Source organism: Rhea americana, unplaced genomic scaffold (assembly GCF_003343005.1).
Source record: "Rhea americana isolate MKP2758 unplaced genomic scaffold, rheAme1 scaffold_38, whole genome shotgun sequence".
NCBI classification, from domain to species: Eukaryota; Metazoa; Chordata; class Aves; order Rheiformes; family Rheidae; genus Rhea; species Rhea americana.
The window spans coordinates 1,898,487-1,921,202 of record NW_028186512.1 but is presented as its reverse complement, the minus strand read 5'-3'; the positions used below and the strand labels follow the sequence as shown (position 1 = coordinate 1,921,202).

At 36.7% G+C, this 22,716-nt stretch overlaps 1 protein-coding gene across 1 annotated transcript in view; it reads left to right on the top strand.

The window, feature by feature from the left end:
- The first annotated feature begins 1,231 nt into the window (after positions 1-1,231).
- Positions 1,232-22,716, top strand: part of EDNRA (endothelin receptor type A) — a 38,164-nt gene continuing 16,679 nt past the window's right edge. The window contains exons 1-3 of the mRNA XM_085313175.1: positions 1,232-1,524; positions 4,200-4,680; positions 16,581-16,708. Coding sequence (XP_085169301.1) covers positions 4,279-4,680; positions 16,581-16,708 — 530 coding nt within the window. The 5' untranslated portion in view covers positions 1,232-1,524; positions 4,200-4,278. The remainder of the gene's footprint in view (positions 1,525-4,199; positions 4,681-16,580; positions 16,709-22,716) is intronic.

Genomic DNA, 22,716 nt, shown 5'->3' with positions numbered 1-22,716 from the left:
TATACAGATGATTCTTGACAAAGCATATGAGTAATAGCAAGCATCTACGACAATACTGTAAGGCACTTTTAAATAACTTTCAATAAGATCACACAGCCAATTTAGTGGCTTATTGCATTTATTCAACTTCAGGACAACTTGAGATTTTGAATTAAATATTTCTACCTGATTTGCAAACAGAAGACTTCTTAAGGTTGTCAGCCCAAACACCTTTGTGCCTTCACAGGTCTTGTGTTCTGACTTATCATGTAACTGAGATGGTTCTCTGGAAGAAACAAAGTATTGCTGTTCTGGTTCATCCAGATGTTGCTTTCTTCTGTACAAGGTTTGTCAGTGATTTAAGAGAGCATCTATAGAAACTTTTTTGTACTATCCAATACTCATWTAAAGTTCAAAACAATTTCTAATGTGATTTTAACTCTGCAGACCATTAGGCATCACAGCTTCTATTGTTCATTTCAATCTGTTCTTATTCTTTTAGGACTATGTATTTTTTTACATCACATTTTATGCCTTTTTATATTCAAAGAAGCTCATATATGCTTAAGAAATTATTTTTGAGATATAGCCAGCTGGAAAATTAACACAAAATGAGGATCTGAAAATGTTTCAAAAAGGGACACAAAATTTCTTAAACTTGCTAGTTTAAGGGGATTCAAGAATGGATCTTGAAAGTGTTTCCACTATGGCTGCTCCCTATGAGATACTGATATTTTTTCATAATGAGAAAAGATTGATCAACTGTAAGAGAACTTCCCGCTTTTTCAGCTGAGGTTTTTCTTTGTACAGCTACCTTGACAGAAGAACAGTATTAGGAAATATGGGAATGCTAGTATATGCTACACTTTTATTATTATTTTAAATGAATTTTCATTCTGAAAACAGGTAAGAGGTACTAGCAAGGTGTGTCCTGGATGGATGGCAGAAAATCCCATCCAGGAACAGTCATTCTTTAAGGATCCAGGGCTTCTGAAACTCTTACACATCCAGTTATACCAACTGTCTTGGAGAATATTATAATCCTAACCAAACCCGGTGGAAAACACAAACCAGAAGCTGTATCATAAGAGTTTTCCCCTGCTCTGCTTATGGTTCATGTGTCGCTGGATTCAGTTATACCTTCAGTGCTCCTGTGCAACCCCTGCGCTACTTCAGCAGACAGCTACAGTAGTGGATTCCCACTGCTGCTGCTTCCACGAGCCCATCGAAGTAGTTTAGCTCCATTTCAGGGAGGAAACAGTTAAAGAGCTCAGTGTTCCCCTGTGCCCGGGAGGCAGCCTTTGTGTTTAACATTGGCAGGGGCTCAGTTTGGGCTGGAGGTTTGTTTTAATTGGGGGAGGGGGCAGAAAAGAGGGGACGCTCTCCTTCAGTCTGCCTCTCAGATCTAGCGGAGGTGGAGATTTGCAATCCCACCCAGTCAGACGCCGGCAGGAGGATTTGCTAAGACTACCCCAGGAAAAGCCTCTCGGAGGAAACGGGCGGCGGCGGCATGCGGCGGAGCCCGCGGGAGGACGCGCGCCGGGGGTGAGTGCCGGGCGCCCCGCCGCCGCCGGGCCGCGGGCCGCGCTGCTGGGGAAGGCTCGGGGGCGGCGGCGGCGGGGAGCAGGAGAGCGAGAGGCACAAGGCAGCTTAGGATACTATTAGATAAACGTGAACAGATAGAGGTCTGGTCAGATCTTCTGTACAGCCTGGAGAAGAGGTAGCGCTGAGAATGAGGAAGAACTGCGAGGCAGTTACCCACGAGCAAAGCACGCTGTCGGGCTGCAGCGGGAGCCAACCCAGAGAAAGTCATTTTGTCGGCCGTATCTCTTTCAGAGCTTTCTTGCCCCCCTTAAGTTTGTTGGATCCTGTTTACATTTTAGCTGCCTTTTGGGCAGATTAATCAGTGTTAATGCTTTTAGCTTGCCTTTAATGCCTTGAGCAATTTCATTTCCAATAGTCTTGTTTCGTTCTGCGAGCGTGGGCACGGGAGTTTTTTGGCGTGTCACCCTGGGAAAGAGATGTTCCCGGCGGTGCCGGGCTGCACGCCCCGGCGGCCTGCACGGCCGCCTCACGTACCCTCGGCCACAGGAGAAGAACTCCACTGCGCTACACTGTAATGACCAGTTAGTATAGATACTAGTATGTTCTTAATATGTACACATTGAAAGTATGCAAAGAGGAATGAAAGGATTTGTCAGGAATCCATAGGAAAACATTCCTAGAAATTACTAGTTCTGTAAGCTAAGGGAAAGTTTCGTCTGGGAGAGGGAAGAGCTGGTAACTTGCAATTTGGTCCCGAGCTTCACACACTGGCTGCGTGATTACCACTATATTCATAATACCTGTACACATTAAATTTGCAGAAGAAAATGTCTTTAAATAAGGTGGAGACTAATACAGCAATTAAAGCATACAGCTGTGGGCTCTGTTCATAGCAGTGCCACAGATTTACTTGGGCAAGTATGAACCTGGGAAAGTCACTTATCCATCAGTGATTCAGTTTTTCCCATTTGTAAATTGGGGRACTGTAGTCATAACAAATACTAGAAGTATTAATACCCGCCTGAAAGGATTTACAGGAAAAGTGAGCGTGTTGTTTCTGACATGATTTGGAATCGTAAAGGGAAGGCACTTACATCCTGCAAAGCACCACTAACTGCCCCCAGACCCAACATAAGAGTCATTTAAAAAGATCAGCTATCTAGTATCAGACTTCCAAATCAAGTGTACAGGTACTCACAGTTGGCCAGGCCCTCAGCTCAGATACACCACTGTAACACATTGTAAATTTGTATCACTGGTCTGCGAGGGACAGCACTTGAATACCAGAGAGGAATATTCAGATTAACACTGCATATGCTGCTGTATATAGATACACACACACTTTTACAAATCACATGCAACAGAAGAGGATAATAGTAGTAGTAAATATTTATACTCTGATTGTGTCCAGAAGTCCCATCAGTAAATTGCCTCCCACGTTCTTTCTCTTGTAAATTTTTCACTATAAACCCTGAATTAATAGTCCCATAGGGAAAGCAATTATGATTTATTTTTTAAAAAGTATCCTTCCAAATCCTTCACGTGAGTTCCTGGAAATCAGAAAATTGTAAATACTTGATTTTCTACTCTTCTTCTGGCATCAGTGCAGCAGTTTATCCTATAGACATAGGCAAGTCATGTTAAAAATTTTAACCTTGGATCAGACTAAGACTTAAGGAAAATGGACATCCATGGTTAGTACACTGGAGAGGTTCCCCTGGAGGTGGTGTCTACCCCCTGCTGCGAGGAGCTGGCTCTGGCCTTCAGGCATACATGCTCACACTTACTGTGGCAGAATGCTCTGATGCTCCCTTTCCCATCCGCAAATGTCATGAGATATTGCTTAGAATACTGAATCAAAAATTGTAAATGTTTAAATGAGCCGAAATTTCTGTGTATTTATACTTAACTTAGCTGTTGTTAGGGATTGAACATGAGTTGCAATGACTTTATGTAGGACCCAAACAGATACCTGTATTATAATAAATCAGTATGTATGGCTAACTCTGCCCTGAGACTGTAAAGTCTTCTTGTCAAATCTGTGGAATTTGGATCTGGTCAAAAATTTGATTTGAAGTTCATTTCTTTTCAGCCTTTTTAAAAAAATCCAAGCAATTGTGAAGACAGAGAAAAATGATTTAAAGCCTCAGTGTTGTGATACAGCAAAAACACTCAAAAAATTAACAAATTTAGTAGCTCTAATTGTTAATGAAGGGTTGTTGCCTTTCTTTCTAGCAGAAAGTTAAAATAATAACTTTGAATTTTGGCTAACATATTACGCAGTAGGAGTCCTCAAAGCCTCCCTTTACTGAGGGACTCCTCTGAGGGACACTTCTTGCAAGATTATATTTTATAACAGAACTTCATCTACCATATATTTTTCYTTTCATATACGAATTCTGCCTCAAACTGAAAGGACTCTACAGGATCTCATCTGTATAAGCTTCAATTACGGCTGGGATTTTTTGTGTTTGAATTTTGCTGGCCATTTAATGAATGTGGATAATGTAGATTTCAGAGTAGCACAGTGATTAATTACAAACATGTGTTTGTACGTGTGTTGTAAAAACCCTTCTTCCTAAATGAGAAACAGGATGCATTGTGCCKGTTGTATTGATTCTGTTTCTCTCTCCTTTTTTTTGTTTTTGTTTATTGGTTATTGTTTCTCTGTGCAGGTGAAGAAGTGAGAAATACCACACTGAGATACACTGAGAAAACCCTATTTCATTCAATTTGCTCATTTGGGACTTCAAGATGGAAGCCTTGTGTTTAAGAGTTTCCTTGCTCCTGCTGGTTCCAGGATTTGCCCTCAGCGACAGCTCTGACAGATACAGCGCCAATCGGAGCGATGTGGGGAACTATCTTCCCACCTTCTCAGGGATGGAATCCAGTGTACTCCTCACTACCAGGCAGCCCCTGGTGTCCAACCAAACTGTCAAGTGCTCCCAGCAGACTAAAATTGCTGAAACTTTTAAATACATTAACACAGTGGTGTCTTGTGCTATTTTCATCGTTGGAATGGTTGGGAATGCAACTCTACTGAGGATCATTTACCAGAACAAGTGTATGAGGAATGGCCCGAATGCACTGATAGCCAGTCTGGCACTAGGAGACCTTATCTATATTGTGATTGATATTCCTATCATTGTGTACAAGGTAGGACGCAACAATGAATACATTTTAATTGCAGTTTACTTACGAGTTTGCTGTTCTTTTCTGTGGCTAATTCTATGTCTAAGTTGTGATTTTTTATTAAGGGATAGTCAACCTGAGAAAAAATACAACTTATTTTTATTCTACAACAAAAACTTTGCTCTCAGGTCTCACGTTCATAAAGAAAAAGTGTATATTCTTTTAAAGGTTATTTAGCACTTCACCAAAGTGCTGGGCTTAGGTATTTCATAGGAACTGTTCATTTATGATAGCTATTATAGCTCACAAAAATATCTAATAGAGTAGACTTCTTTTTAAACTGTTCTCATTAATGGAAAAAAGCATTGCAGCAGTTGCTATTTTTAGTATATCCTATCCTTACTTTATGTTTATACAGAAAATATTCTCTGTGATTTGCAAGCTTCATGTTATGAATTTGCAGAGAGATTATGTTGGTTGAGTGTTAAGGTTAACTTAACATTCATTAATAGTAGATTTTCAAAAAATAGTCTAATATGGTTAGCTTTATCACAGAACATTTTTGAAATACTAAATTTCATCTGGATTTGTCAAAGTATAAAAAGGAGTCTCAGGAACTCTTTTAACTGGAATAAAGTTATCCTGTACTTTTTTTTTTTTTTTTTTTGGTTTGTTTGTTTTGTTTTGCATTTTAATTAAACAAAGCCATAAGATAGTGCTTTTTCTAATGGAACATATGCTTACTGGCTTATATACAAGATTAACCTATATGATTCCTAGACAGACTTGAGTGAATGGAATTGACTTTTAAACATATGTGGCAGCTCTTAACTCATCTCAGAAAATCTTGAAAGAATTTTACAAACTTCCACCTATATTCTGTGGATTGTAATCAAGTATGTTAGCTGATAGGATATTATGATGTTACGATGTTTCTTTCTTTCTTTCTTTCTTTTCTTCTAAAATCTTAAGGCATTTAAGTTAGTAAATAAAACAAAACAGTATAATGAAAAGAAACATTCCTTACAATTTGGGCCTTAAAGATTCTTGAGATACAGATTTTACATGGAACATTTTAATGCATAACTTTATAATGAACAGTGTCCTGTGGTTTGAAATTGGATTTTAAAATCAAAGAAAGAAAATAGTAAATTTACCAKAAAACAGTATTTTATATGTAAATAGTTACTGACATCACTGTAATGGAGGTATTGTTTGGATAAGCTCATAATAAATTTAAACTCAATAATGGTTTAAAATATGTATTGTACACATATTACATTTGTATATAGGCACATAATCTAATGTATCATGAGGTGGCTGATTCTGATCTTATGGTAGTATAAATTACAGATAAATCTTTTAACTTTATCTATTTTTAACATAATGTGAATTTGAAACTAGGGGAAAGGTGTATGTGATTTAATGGAAGTTCTAATTTCCATTTTTCAACTTTCCATTCAGAAAATTAAATATTCAGTTTGAAGCCAACAGAAGTAAAATACGTTGTATTATCAGGCTAACTCAAACAATCAGCCACTGCCTGATTTGARTTTCAGCAGTGTCCTCCATAGCTGTGTGATGCCTAATAGACTTGGGATACGCTGGACTACATCTCCCACAATACATTACAGTTTCCTCTCTGAGTAATTATGCTGATACCTCTACAGATTTTTTCTGAGATAGGGTTTTTACTTCTAGTGGAATTAATGACTAGAAACGTCAAGAAAAAATGGCATGTGCTTTTTCTGAGCTCAGTTCAGTAGAGAACTGGTATTTTTATTACGCAATTTTTTCTAACCTTTGAAGAGCTCTGATGCCTCTTTGCATTCAAACGCAATTGGAAATCTGGAATTAATTTTGCCTTTCAGAAGTGCCTTTTTGGTGGTCTTCTGAAAATTCTTTTAAGGTTAGGTAAAAGTAACAAAAATATTTTTTACATCCACTTTATTACTTTGTAATACACTTTTTTTCCGTTAATTTTCTGACACTCTTTTAGCACTTCATAGGGTCACTGGCCTTCCTCTATCTTACATGTTGATCTGAACTGTGGTTCTGAATATCCTTATATAAATAAAATGATCTTAACCCATATCAAAATATTATGCTGGACCACAGAGAAGTATTTGATAATTAAAGGCCATGGATGAAATGGCAGCCCCTTGACATCAATATATCTCAACCCCCATATGCAAGAAGGCAGAATTAAAACCACATTGAGAAGCCTAATTCTAACCTATAGTAATTTTTGAGTGCTTGAACTTTCAGAATGAATTACTTAAAAATTATAATATCATATACAATCACCTCATTGTGTAAGATTAGCTGCATATATTCTGACACAGGGAAGCATTTCTAGCATTTAGTGGAGCCCTAGTAGTTCTGCTAAGAAATTCTGTTATTATCTATAGCACGTTTCATACAAACTATTCAAAGATATCTCTGTTTACACTGGGAGCTGATTTTAAACTTTGTTAAATGGCATTCATATTTGGACCTCTAGGGATCCTAAAATCTGTGGCAGCATTTATCCCTCCCTGACAAGTGACAACAATCTATGAAAGATGGTCACTGAAAATATTACTAGAATTTGAAAGTGCAAGTGACRGTCTTTTAAGCAACATTTAAAAAAAATGGCATTAAAACTTCATTTTTAAAGTTTTTCATACACTCCATTCTGAACTTTATTTTAAATAAAGTTTAAATAATTTCTTAATTTCAGAGCCAGCTTTATGTTGACSTATGTAATCTTTAGTATATATATAGTATCCTATTGTATATTTATTGAGTGAATGGAATTGACTTTTAAACGTATGTGGCAGCTCTTAACTCATCTCAGAAAATCTTGAAAGAATTTTACAAACTTCCACCTATATTCTGTGGATTGTAATCAAGTATGTTAGCTGATAGGATATTATGATGTTATGATGTTTCTTTCTTTCTTTCTTTCTTTTCTTCTAAAATCTTAAGGCATTTAAGTTAGTAAATAAAACAAAACAGTATAATGAAAAGAAACATTCCTTACAATTTGGGCCTTAAAGATTCTTGAGATATAGATTTTACATGGAACATTTTAATGCATAACTTTATAATGAACAGTGTCTATATATACTATATATACAGTGTCTATAGTATACTATATATACAATATTGTATATATAGTATCTTATATATATAAACGGTTTGAAACACTTAATACCTTATAGTCCTGATAGAAGGACAAAATTACTGTGAAAGCAGAGTAAACAAGCATTTATCTATATATTAAAATAAACAATAGTATACAAACAGTATTACGAGCGACACATCCTATAATGCACAGTGTGTAGTAATATTTAATGACAATGTGATACTGCGAACAGTTATATTCACTTTCCTGAATAAGGAAGGTTTGCCTATATTGAAAATATTTTCAAAAGGCAATAGGTAATATTACTGATATTCAAATCCATTTTATGTATCTTTAAAAAGAAGCAGTTACAAAATTATACTAATTGAAAACATAAAGCCTTAGGAGAATTTCGAGTCCATCAGTGTTATGCATGTACATAATTAACAGTGATGTGATGCTGCTGGAAAAAATAAAATTAAATTACATATTTTATGTCAGCTAAAGATATAGTCAGAGTATTTGACCTTCTTATCCTTGTTCACTGTACAAATAGACTCACAATTCTCCCTTACCTTCTCCAATTACTATAATTATATAGCTGATTCCCCTTAGGAATTTGTAAAATGGATTGAAATCACTAATATTCTCTAGCCTCCTTTGAAGATACTCCAAATCTATTTGAGCCTTATTATGCTTAATTATCTCCAGTATGTCCGCTTTTAATTTTGAATCGGTTAAAACAAATTGAGTATTACGGGGAGGGTGCCAATTATAATCCACCCTTAGTGGGCTGAAACATTAGTTCTAAGACAATTCTATTTTCAATCACATCTTTATAGCACCTGGGCCCATATATTTTCCTCTTTCCTCAAAATATACACATCTTACACGTCTGCAGTGTCAAATCCTGAAGCCTCCAAATTGGTGAGAATTACTGCTTTTCATTGAAAAGAAGACTGAGAAATGTGACATTCATATCTTATGGTGCTGTAGAGATTGGGTTTAGCTATTGTAGAAGAGAGAGATTCATATGTCCTCTTCCAGTTTCAGGTAGCCTAACACTCAGCTGAAAGCTGCTGCAGCACCTGCATTATTCACCACTGCCACATGCAGATGTAGCAAATTAAGTTTGGACCCAATGCAAGGCAACTTCTCTAGAGGACTGCTTTCCATCAGGAAWCTAGCCAGTTTTCTACAGCTTCTGATAGGCAGGAACAGCAGAATATCCATAGCACCACCATCCCTTTGACTTTCCCTTCCTGGAAAGCCCTTTTGGCTGCAGCTGCATCACTGGCAAGAAGTTAGCAGTAGCAACAGTAAGAGCAACAGCTGCTCTCCGTAGAAGAACACTCTCCATAGCTCTTTCCTGGTCCTATGGAGCTAGAAACACTCTAGGCTCTCACCTTTGGAATGGGAAAATTCAATTTTAACAACATTTTTGAGAAGTCTTGAGCTGTCTCTCAGGTAAAGCTCTCTCTTTTTATATGATTCACAGAAAAATGTTTAAGTGAGTTTGGTTTACTGAAAACTGGCCTACATACAATTGATATATATATATATTGCCTTAAATCTTAATATTCTTAACACCACTAGATTACATAAAAGCAGATGATGCAAAATAGCCACTTTCTAGCCTTTTCCTTTAAATGTGATTTACAAACCTTTTCCTAATTATTTCACTGATACAAAGTCAAAGACATCAACACAAATAATATGTGTGTGTCCAGTGCTCAAACAACTTTACAAGATGGTATTTTCTTTTATAGACTATGTTTTTGTTAGTAAGTCGGTATTCATGCTGACATCAGTTAGAATGGTATCTAAATCTGAGTGACCCGCCTAAAACACCATGAGGCTAAATGCTGTAAAAGGTAGCTGGCAGTAAGCAAACATCTTCAGCCATTTTCTCTTCAGTGAAGGAAGTCTCACCTGGGGCATTTCTAGTTATGCACATTTTCAACATCAGAGAAAACATATAATAGGTGAGGAGTTAGACCGATCTCTTCTCATCCACTGCACAGATTTTTGATCAAAAGCTATTTGGCATAGCTAACAGATTGCCTTTTCTGAGATAATTAATATTACTTATAAACAAGGATGATAATAAAAMACATTGGGATTGATCCTGTAGTCTAATCAAGCAAGTGGTGTCCACAGTAGTTATGGAGTTTTGTGCCAAAGGAAAATAAGGCCAAGCCCACAGTGCACATAAAATTAACTCTACTTAGAAAAGAAAACACTTTTTGAAAGCAAAATTTTTCACATGTGCAGTGTATTCTTTTCAATTAAGCACAAACATCAGCAGGAAATTCTATGGTCATCAACTTAACAGCTGCATTCCAACTCTCACTGAATTCCCATCCGAGAGTCCAAGAAAGAGCGCATTGGGAGCCCCCTGTGAAGCAGGAAACAGTGTAACTTGCTCAGAGTATGATTTCCTATGATTTGGGTGTACGTCTCCAGGTAGTGATCACACATAAAAGAAATCTAGAGATAGCAGAGCAATTGCTGTGTCCTGAAGTAATTCCTGACAGAACTAACGGCTCTCCTGTAAGTAAATGGGCAATCCTGAGACTTCATGGGGGAATATGTCTTCCCTTCAGTGGACAGGGAGCTCCTCCCTCTTCTTCAATTTTGCATCTCATGCTTGCCTTGCTGCCCTGTAAAACTGCACAGTGTCTACAGACTCTAGGTTTAACATAATATTTTAGTATGTTCACTGTGTTCATTTTTCAATCAGCTGAACTCCATAGATAACAAGAAGCTGTTTTGATTGTGTATATCCAGGGTATACCAGTCCTGCAGTAATTTTGAGCAATACTGTCAGCACACAAAAGACAGAACAGCTGGAAGAATAACARAAGTGGTATTTTTCCCAGGGATTGAAAAAATTTGTTCAACAAATCACCATGCACATAAGCACACCTTGAGCTCATTTYCCTGAAGAAGAGCAGCACAGCTTAAGAAACACTCCGCCTAAAAGGATGGGATATTAGCCAACACAATAGAACAACAAAAAAAAAGAAACCAATCCTACTGTGTAAAGAATAAAAATACCACAAGAGAGATGTCTAGAATTGTCAGGACTGTTTTACCACTACGTAGATTTTTGTAATAAACAGAAAAAAAATAAAGAGACCATAAAATTTAGGATTTTTTTACCTGTTAATCAAGAAAGAATATTCTACTTCAAAAATCAGGCATTTGCTTTCTGACCTTTCAGAATCTGTTGAAGTATAATCCACTTTCTCTTGTGTACAAACTATACATTCTCTTTCATTCCCTTCAATAGCTGCCTAAATGAAAAAAAAAATGACTGCAGGAATCCATGAAATGGCATGGTACCCTCTACTACCTCCCACCTTTGCTCAGCTGGGCAAAGGTGAACAGAAATGCAGAAAAAGTTTTCATAGGACAATTCAGAAGGAAAAAATGTCTTTCACGGTATTCCTGCATCCCCACATAACCTTTCTTTCCTCCAGAAAAAACACATCAGTCTTTTCTCCACTAAGAAAGTGGAAAGAAAACTTCTCTTGGCTGTAGCAAAATTAGGAATTTATTTCCTGCAAAGAACAGCTGAAGAGATGCAGTGTGTCTTCTGTACCATGGCAGTATCATGATTTCAAGTATACGCAAAATATCAAGAGATACTAAAGTTGGCAGAAGCCCAAACTACCATATTACCATGATATACTCGGTATTAGTCTTGTATCTTGTATCGCAAAAAGGAAGGGAAGGGAAGGGAAGGGAAGGGCAATGGCAAGGGCAAGGGGAAGGCCCCTTAAAGCTCTTTCTCTTTACAGCAAAATACTGCTGCACAGCTGGGTCATGTAAATGGGATGAGCAACAGTCTGTGGTTCCCAAGACAGAAATGGATGAGGAAGGGGGTTGTCCTGCAGTGTAATCCTCTATTGGATATAGGGGTTATAGGAAGAGAGCATGCAGTGATTTCTTGTGCTGTGAAGTTTCCTGGCAACAGAAGGGTGGGTTGAGTCATGGAATCAAAATACCACAGGCAGGAGACTCAGCCTACCCTTCTTCCTAACCAACCAGTCTCACAGATCAGAGACAGAAGGAAAGCATTAGTCAGAACCATCATCTTTTGTCACTTGATGCAGTCAACACAGGGGTAAAGGCCTTGGTCACCACTATGTTCAATCAGATTTCATCTGAATTCCAACTAAACACCAGAAATCTTATGTGGTTTATGCCTTGAAATTTAACAGACATGCTTTATAAGAGCTTACATTATTGCAGATCACAGTTCAAGATAGAGTTGTGCCAAGAAAGCTCAAGGTCTCTTAGAAGAACTTAGCCTTAAAAAGACCTCTGCCAATGTGACAAAAGCAGAGGATTTTTTTTTCTGACCTTCATTCTGTATTATGTTGCAGGGAAAGGAAATCACTGAGAAATACACTGATATTGTAAATCCTACCCCACAGTTAAAGGATGCCATTTATTTATATAATCAGGAGCCATCTTTATAACCAGAATTCTGCTGCCTTGGTCCCCATCTCCCTCACTGCAGAAGCTGAACAGCAGTCAGGGAATAAGGGAGGTGTTTCTAGTTGCCTTGCTGAAAACAGAGCAGAAACCCTGACTGCTGAGAGGCAGATGACATGGGCTGTGTCATCAACACTTTTACTGTAGATATTGTTGCATACCTAAAGGCCAYGAAACTCAGGATGTTCTCCTCCATGAGGGCTGCTACACAAGGGACAAGCACTGTCTCTATGAAAACCAATTCAGTCTCTGGGAAAAATATTTTGTGTGTAAGCACATGAACAACAGTCCTAAGAGGAAACAGGAAGAAGAGAAAGGCTCTAGAGCACTATGATAAGATTAGAGTGGGAAAGGGCAGTTATAAATCTTTGAAAACTGTTTTCATCCTCAACAGCCATGAGGCAGAAAAAAAGGACCTCCTAACATGTAGCTGTTGAATCAAAGCAATTTTTATAGAGCAGCCCTCAGGCATTTCACATCCAGCACCCAACCCAACCTCATCTATTTTGGGCTGAGCTCCAGGGTCATCATCTGCCTGTAAACACACAGTATCAGCCTAGAATTAGATAAACATTGTGGATGCATATGAGCATGTGCTGGTGAATGCTCATGCCATTGGATTATAACATCCTCTCTTTTAGACTATAAATTGCTTGAGATGCAAAGTGGGACTTTATCTGTGTTTTGTACATCAGCTAGCAGACTAATGGAGGTTAGAAAATAGCAACAGCAGAATAAAACCAACTGACTGACATTTAAAAATCACTGCAAAGGAATGTTCTCAGCGCTGCTGTCTTGTTTGCTTCAAGTTGCAGCGTCAGGGCAGAGAAGCCGTATAAAGGAGCAGAGAAGGAGGAATGCTCAAGGAAGCTRTAGCTGGTCACTTTTCTGAGTTTTTTTTAAGATTGACAGTAAAACCTTGAAATCTCTGTTTGTGATTTCAGTGTAAAAATATGCTTTTGACTATATTCTTCTCTCTCAGGAATTGCACCACATTTGAAACACCCAGAAGTTGCAAAATACACAAGGGGAAAAGACTATTTCCTTTGCCATATATCTTATTTTGAAACCTCAGAGATTTTATGAGTGAGGTTGCAGGAGCAGAATYCATTTGACCAAGTCATGGAGAACTGGGATACAAGATGGGATTACCAGCCTGCTTCTTCCTGTCCTTGTGCTTTGAGAGAAAATGATGTAATCTGCTAGAATTTTATGCCCATTTTGTTTCGATATTAGTGGTCCAGTCCTTACCTTCTGTCTAACTAAATGAGGACTAATTCAATTAAACTTCTGGGCCCAATTCTTCATACAAAATAAATGTGCTATTCTCTCTGATGTCTCTGTATCCTGCTAGGGTAGAACTTGTTTTGATGTAAAATTAGTATAACCACAGACAGGATCAGATTTCCTGACTAGAAGTCCCTATGTAGGAAAAACCTGGCACCTGATCCAAAAGTAAGTAATGAACGCATAGCTGATGCGGAATGATGATGGGGTATATTCCCAGAAATGATAGCAAAGTTAATCTTAAAAATCAAATAATTTAGTCCTGACACCAGTCATTTTGATTAAAATCAACTTGAAAAGAATGTCTAATCATTTGATACTGATGTTACTTCAATTAGTGGAAAAGTGTAAGAAACAAAAGGAATAAAATACTTTTCATCTTAAAAAAGGAGAGCTTCCTGGGGTGTGAAGAAGATGTGCACATGCTGGAACCATGAGAAAGCTTCCCTATGAAGAGTAATGACTAAGTGAACCTTTTAAAGTATAACACTTTTCTTTTTGAAGCCAATATTTGCTTTTCAGTAACAGAGTTTCACAGTCACTATAAAGTGCTTGTTCATTTCTATTGCTCAATATACACTAGAGCCGTTTTCAGTGCACATAAATGTCTCTTGCCTCTTCAAGTGTGACCTCTAAAGATAAACGAGTTGTTGGGCTCTGGTTGGCACTGGGGACTGATAAACGTCTGCTAGGGCCTCTTTCTCTTGGCAGTGCCCATTCTAATTTAGCCTTCATCAGCGGTACCTGAAAACTCATCTGATCTGGCCCAAACGCAAATGCCATATAAATACAGACTATCAARAGTCTGGCTTAAAACCTACATCTGAATTTCAGAGCTGAAATTCCACATGTCTACAATTGATTGGAGAATTACCTTTCAGATCAGTCCTTTTCTCTCCAACAGCTGTTCAGCAGTCCCTGATATAAACTAAAGCTTCATGCAAGAGTTAATGGCAAAAAGCAAAAATATGCCCTGAAAATATTTCTTGTAATATTATCAATCTATCTAGATATAAACCATTTGAAGCTTTCAATGTCAGTCTGTAAATAAAGATAAATTAGAAGAAATACTTGAGAACTTGCAAGTAAAATCATATTACATTCATTATTACTTATAATACTTAAATTACCAGTCCTAATGATACTACTGTTCTGGTACAAAAGCTTTTAGTGTAATAATTAAAATATATATATATATATATATATATATATGGTTATTACTTTAAGAACAAAACTAATTTTTGTATGTGAATTTATACTAAATTTTCTATGCAGAAAGAAATGGCACCCTGTACATTTGTGCAGGTGAGAGGGAGGTTCTGTGCTCCCTCTTTTCCATTTTGTGCTCTTGTCTAGGGACAGCTAGAATACATACTGTATTTACTGGAAATGCTAGCTGTGCCACATCAGTTTATCTCCATTCCACGCTGACATTGGCAATAAAACTGTTGTGAAATTTAATCTATTTTAGCTATATGAAATTGAGTCCCTGGTCTAGGGGACTAATTTCAAAATTTCAGCAGAATTAGATTTCAGAAGCTTTCACAAGCTTAAGTTTGGCATATAAATGTTTCTCCATAATGTATCATTTGCTAACTTTCTCTGAAGTAAATAAAAACATCTAGAATCACCTCTTAAAAGGTACCATCAAAATATTCTATGTTTTAGCCTTTGTTCAGTAAGGCTAACAGAAATCAGAAAATGAATGCATAGTAGCAATAATAAGTTAATCATCCAATGAGATAATGATTATTACTAAGTATTGCCTTGAAAAGTAAGCCGCCTGTTTATAGGGGATACAGCATCCTACAAGATGTTGACAAAGTTTTGTGTCARGTTTAAGTGCCTTACATTTTCATTTTAAATCTAATGCTTTGTATTATACAACCATTCRAATAAAAGTTGGTGAGAGCATAAGAACAGCTATGCTATGTCAGCCAAAGAATTTGTTTTACCTCTCTTAGTGTTCTACCTCTGACGAAGGCTCAGTAGCAAAGGCTTAGGGAGGAGGATTAGAAAACCATAGAGCTTTCTCTAGTGAGAAAGTTAAGTGACTTCATTTTTCAAAAGAACTGGTTATGATGACTCCAAGATCCCTTTCCTGAGTGGTATTAGCTAAGTTAGAGCTCAATATTCTGTACGGACTTAATAAATTTTCACTTACTACATTTATTGACATTGAATGTAATCTGCCGTTTTATTGCCCAGACACTCAACAGAGTGAGATCATCTGTAACTCTTTGCAGTCAGTTGTAGATTTGACTATCCGGAATAAATTTGTATCATGCATTTGGTATGTTTACTTGTTCGAAGTATTAACAGTTACAGCCAAAAAGATTAGTGTTTACTTACTAATTACTGATAAGAATGAATGCACTCAGATTTGTTACGTTAACGCCTCCTAGGAAATACTAATCTAAACACCAGCTACTCAGTGACATCTTTTCAAATAGGTGCCTTTTCATTGCCTTGTAGTAAGCTCAAATGTATGATGCTAGTCCTTTAAAGCACAATATGGAACAGATTATGTATGTACAATATTTTCTCCACACTCTTAATAATCTGGCAGTGAATACAGCCATGCGTTACACAGTGGTACATTTACAATGACAAGAATCTACTTGCGTGCAACACGGGAATTTGGCTATGAGGTATCTCATTATGAAGTGCAAGTTGTTTTGAATGCTTGGTTCTGGGAAGAGACATGGTAATTGCAACCAGTCAGGACAGGGCTGAACTAGATTTTCAGTATTTAGCACCAGTGGCTGAAGTACATTTAAAAAAGATTTTTAACAATGTAAGTTACTATTACAATAGTACAAGATCAATACTTATATTTTCACTTTCCATGTTTCTATATCATCAATTACTATCTAGATTCACTCAGAAACAAAGGATATGCTTGAGATATGGAAAATTCAAGGTTAGGATGGTTGGTCTAAAAACAAGAAATAATTACAATAAATACATATTTGCTAAGTTATTATTTAAATATTCTGATTATTTTATATCTTTTCTTTAGCTCCTTGCTCAGAAGTGGCCTTTTGGGAATTCTGAATTTGGACAGTTTCTTTGCAAATTCCTTCCCTTTATACAGAAGGCATCAGTGGGAATCACAGTCCTTAATCTCTGTGCCCTTAGTGTGGACAGGTACAGTATATTCTACTCTTTTGGCAGACACTGTTTTTTCCTTTGCAATTTTTTCCCAAATTAGGAGCATTCAGTATGGTCTCCTCAGCAGTTACAGGCATGTACATTTATCACCATTGTTGTGATCATTATTGTTCATGCTCTCAAAAGCAGATGGGWTTTAGTGTAACTATTGTGATTTATTTCATGCTAATTTTTGAAACTTTACCTATTAAAGACTTTTTTTCATGTACCAGAAGGCAGGCAACAGCTTCAAGTTGCCTGAATACAAGAATCTCTGTATTCTAATCCTAGGTTACTGTTCAAATCTGTCTTACAAATAATTGTGACCTTTATCAACTCACTGCCTATGGAACATAGTCTTTATTTTGATAACATATGCCACTAATTGAATTTTATTGAAAACCATGCCGGAAACTTTGATAGTTTGAAAATTAATGCCCCTGCTAAAAGTGCTCAGGAAGATATATAAACAGTATGATATGACAACAGCTAAGAAGCTTTAAAATATTATTCCCTTATGCCTTTTTTCTTCATATATATAGGCAATCACAGATGAAGTTTTCACTTCTGTTTTTCTTGGTCTTGAGTTTACTTGATAAYGTTTTACTAGAAAACATAAGGAATTTGATACACAAATGGTTGATAAATAGAATTATATGTATTAATACARCGATGCAAACACTTTAAAAATAAGCTTTGCTTGGTTTTAAGCAGAGCTGATATACAAGATTTACAATGGATAATTGACTTAGTAGTATCCATACCCGAAACATCATTCGTTATTGTTTTAGTAACTCGTATGTTAAATCATTAGCTGAACCCAGAAACAAAAAGCCATAATACATGTAGTGCTCTATTTCCTTTATGAGTCTGGGCACTAYAAAAAGAATTCTATTTCCCAAATGGTATTTGCCTCGCATAAAATACAATCCTGAGGATTACTCTAAGGAACAACTCCTAGAACAAGCACATATGAAGTTTAGAATTTGTTAGTTAAGTTCTAACCCATGCAATTCTACTAGGGTTGATTCTACTGTTACATGTATTTTCATAATTTGGCAGTAATTCAACTGAAGCTCTTGCTTCAGATATGCATACATATATTTTTATAAGCACTAACTAATCCCCACAACATTTGAGTATATATAATCCCCATTTGCATTTGAGTATAAAACCTTGTATGGGACCAGACTGAGTCTATTTAATTTGCTCTTACAGTTTACATGGTTTGCCAAGTACATACTCTTTATCACCTGGTGCTACTCTAATAAATAGTTGCAGATAATTTGTGTTAGAAAACAGACGTATATGGCCAGATTCTGACAGTAACTAACACGAGGTGTATCTACGTCAAATTATAGTGAAATCAGGATCTGACAGCACTTTCAACAAGCTAGGAATAGACACTGTAAGTAGCATATTCCCATTAATACAGAATTGCACATCAGCTAATGTAGTCTTCTAATAAGGAAAATCAGCCAGTATGGAGCTCTGTGCTGTCACAGCAAGACTGTTTCTAGTCTTCAGCTTTGTTCATTTCTATTTTCAAAAAGCTCATGAAAGGTAGTTCATTTATAGTTAGTTAGGTATCTATACATAGGGTGGCATCCTGCCAGGTAAAAATAGATGGAGACAATTGGTATAATCAATTCAGAGCTCCACAGCTTCAGTTATTGACTCTCTGATCCTCCTTTGAAGACTGCAGCCCTGCTTTAGCACAAAGTGTTTGTACTTTTCTACAAGGACTGGTCTCTGTGTCAACTATATCCTCCTCCTACTGTGAAAATCCACTCATGACTTGGGCTCCTTCTACAAAGTGGCTTGTACTGACAGCGCATTAAGGTTAGCTGTGCGTGGCCAAAGGGAACAAAGCTCACTCGCATTTGGAGACGGGTTTCCGAGGCTGATACACAACAGCAAACCAGCCATTTACCCTTCAGAGGAAGCACACAGTTGCCTCTCAGGCATTTTTAAACTCTAGGTCATGATGATGACTATAATCTGACTCTTTCTAAACAGTGCCTGACTGTAACTAAGTAGAAGTGTATTTTTCCTCCTGAGATTTTACTCTTGCTTAGGTCTCCAGTAAAGAGAGGATTTTAAGATGAAGAGGGAAGAGAGGGATCTCATTTCACATGTATACAGCTTACTGCCCCTTCTTCATACGGCATGGCTTAGAACTGTAATGTTAGGTTAGGCGCTTTCATCTGATAGACCAACTTCCAGTAAGTGTATTAGATAATCAAATCTACATTAAAACAAAGCAAAAAGAGCTTTATTACATTAAGAACTTTCCAGTCAACACACTACTGGCTATCTTTAAAACAAAGAACTGCTGTGATCTCTCATGATGAACAGGAACAGATCAATATAAGCAACAGCTGTGTTATCTAGGAATTGTTCTAACTCCAGACTTGACAGTGATTGCTTYTAATGTTCTTGATCAAGTCTCTTGCCTTTTCTGTATTGTTTTTACCTATTATGGTAAAGGTAATGCATAGGGGATGATGGCATTTGCAGAATAGAAATATATCACACCAATGGGTCATTTAAACAATTAATTTTTTAATTCTTGTTTATGTCTTTACATATATGTTATTAGTCAAAAGGAATGGAAGAGGAAAGTACCCACTCTAAGACAGTAGGAGTGAGGGACTGACAGTTCACAGACAAGTTATGGGCCAAGATTTCATTTTCATATGCTCCTTGATTTCATTTCATATAGCGCATACTATATATTATTTTTTAATTATAACTAGATACCAGCATGGTAAAATTCATCCAAATTGTTCCAAGAAGTAATCCAGGTCACAGCAAAAATCACAAGCATATAGCACTAATGAGACCAATACTGTAACGCTCATTAGTGTTCTTTCAGAGTTATAATTGACAAAACATTGACAAAAATAAGGAGAAGCTATAGAAAAGCATCAAAAATCATTCAATGGCCTTACATATCTCAGTTGGTTGCTGTAAAAATCAATACTGAAGAACCTGCTTAACTATAGTGGCCAAGTACTAAAACAAAGAAAATGTATTGGGTATGGGGTCTTTAACCTAATGAAAAAAGATATAATGAGAACTCATTTATCAAAGTTTTAGCCAGACAAATGCCAAATGAAAATAATTACACATTTTTAACAATGAAAATAATTAACTACAGGAAGAAACCACAAGGGAGAGGAGCAGGGGTCCCACTCTTAACRTCCTCAGATCAAGACAGGATGTCCTTCTGGAAGACAGGCTTTAAGCAATTCCTAACTAGATCAGAATGCAAAATATTTAATGTATATAGGTATACTTTTTAATATAATGGTCACATGTCCTTAAATACTGTGCATATCTGTGCAGGAGGATCCACGAAAAACAAATCGGTTTTTCTAAGCTAAGAATGGTTGAAGAAAGGGAAGCAGAGAAAACAGAGTAGTGTGAGTGAGAGATGAAGGGTACAATATACTAAAGTTGACAGCACATGGGTAAGCAGTAGAAAATGAAAGGAAGAGAGAGAAGAGGAGCCACAACAGTAAATAAAAAAATGACCTGGAAAAGAACTGAATGTTTTAGAAAAGGTTCATGAGAAAAAGTGAATAAAATAGTAAAAGAAATGTAAAATAAAACATAAACACACAGATCTTAGATTTGGGAATTAAATGTAATGTACAATGTGCCCATTTTATTTCAGTTTCCTCACAGATGTCCTATATTCTCTAGGTTTGAAGGAAATTAACGCTGCAGTATTTTCCCATTCCTAATTATAGGAAGTTTGTGGCTAGACAAAGATCCTATATATTACATAATTCACAGAACATCCACTGGAAAAATTATCCTACCATTACTTTTCAAGTCACTCTTAAAGCAATAAGTAAAGAGACCAAGTAATTGCAGATTAATATGCATTCAACATATTCTGATCTAATTACTGAGCTTTGTGTACTTTAGCTGAAATCATTCATGAAATTCTTCAGCTAATTCCTCATCTGATGSGTTATTCTAATTTTGAACTGAAAAAATTACCAGTAAAATATATATAGGACTCCCTATATATATTTCCCTACTGCTGTATATACTGATCTTTTCATGTACAAAGCAGATGTAATACAAAGAGAAAAAGTACAAAAAAATGCAAGAAAGGAAAGTCAAATTCACAATTTATAACTCATTTGTTGTTACTAAATTTATACAGGTAACACAACACAAACTTTACTCTTCTTATCTGAAAAATATTTACAGTCCATAGTTTAAAAACTGTTTAAGAATATCATTCAGTCAAGAATGATGAGATAGTACAATGTAGCTTGTGCAGCTGATAGAACTAATTGTAAAACTGCCAGTCAGTAGAAAGTAAAATTTGTACTGATTGTAAAATTGCCACAAAGTCCACTTTGTACCAATCTTTGCATATCTGTGCAAAAGAGTATGTTCCTAAGTATATTCCATCCAGTAATTAAAGGCAAAATTTGATATTTGGCAAAAGACAATATGAAAGGATCACAAACATGATTCAAAAGTAAATTCTAATATCAATTAAAATGTGTGCGAAGATATTATGATGAGGGTAACTTTCTCAGTCATTTCATCATAGTTTATTCATTCATATGCTCTCAGAATTACAACTTCAATGGCCTCCTCCCCATTAGTAAAACTTTGCCTCCCTCCTTCACAACATTCTTTAAAGATAAGGATGCCTTTAGATGTTTTCATTTTTTAATCTGCAAGTCTAAAATATAATAGTTCGCTTTAGTATGTTCAAAACCTTCAGTTTATACGTATATTGATGTTAAAATGGTGTACTAAGAACCTGCCCCAGTATACCTGTGACTATGCTGTGTATGTTACTGCTATCAATATCAAAACAAAAGATTCTAGTGTTTACTACAAGAATGATGTTATACAAGGCTCTGACACCTTCCAGTGATGTTCTGTAATAATACTTTCTGCAGTTTTCCTGATGGGCTGAAGGCCTAATTTTGCATTCATTCGCCTGCTTCCCTCTGTTTCGTTCAGAGAAGTTKGTAAGGGGAGGATGCCTTTTAATATCCCCACATTTACTGACCTCTGTAGCCCAGGTTCCTACTTCTCTTAACTAACTTTTCTCCTAATCAACAGCTCTTCATCCCTTCCATCTCAGATATCCAAAGTCCATCCTTTCCCAGTATACTCAAACCATCCCACCCCAGAGCTCTCAACTGCTCTTTTCTTTAAACCCTTGCTGGGTGAGCCCTCAAGCCCCCAGTACTTTCCTCGTCAAGTTCCTCCTCAAAACTATCTCATGCCAAAGTTCCGTATTCCTTCCAGTCCTCTAACTCCTACCCTAATTCTCCAGCCTAAAGTTTCCCAATCTGAACTTCAGTTTCTCCCAGTTTCAACTTTCCTGTGCCAAAGCTCACCCAGCACTGCAACTCAGAGCCTACATATCTGCAGATCATACATTCCTGGTCTGCTGAGGGTACCTCCTTTTCCTACACCCTTCACCCTTCTCGTGCCTGCTGGTATTCCCTGTTGTACTCTAATTAGCCACTGTCGTCAGCTAGAATTACTACCTGGCTCCTTCCTTGACAAAGTTTTAAAAATAGAGATGGCAGCTGCATACATCCAAATGTATCTGCCAGTATCCAGAGGGGCAGAAAATGAGGGCATGTCTGAAGAAGAAAAGAATACTTAACACAGCAAGGACAATGAAATGACAGCTCCTTGTAAATTCTTAATCTGTTTCAATGACCTCTTGTTCTGACATTTTTAAGGTAGGGGAACAWTTTTTTTTGACTTTTTTTTCCCTCTCAGTTAAGAAGAATATTTCATCAGTGGATGCCATGATAAAGCCATGCTGCACTATAATTTCAAATGGGAAGCTGTAACCATTTTATGGAAATGAAATAAACAGTTTAGGAAATGCTGTGTCATAGATGAAAGAAATCTGTCCAGCATGTACTTCAGATTATTATAAGAACAAAAACATTGTTTATTCTTGCTCTAATTTTGAGATAGCACTGTCTTTGCTAAATTGT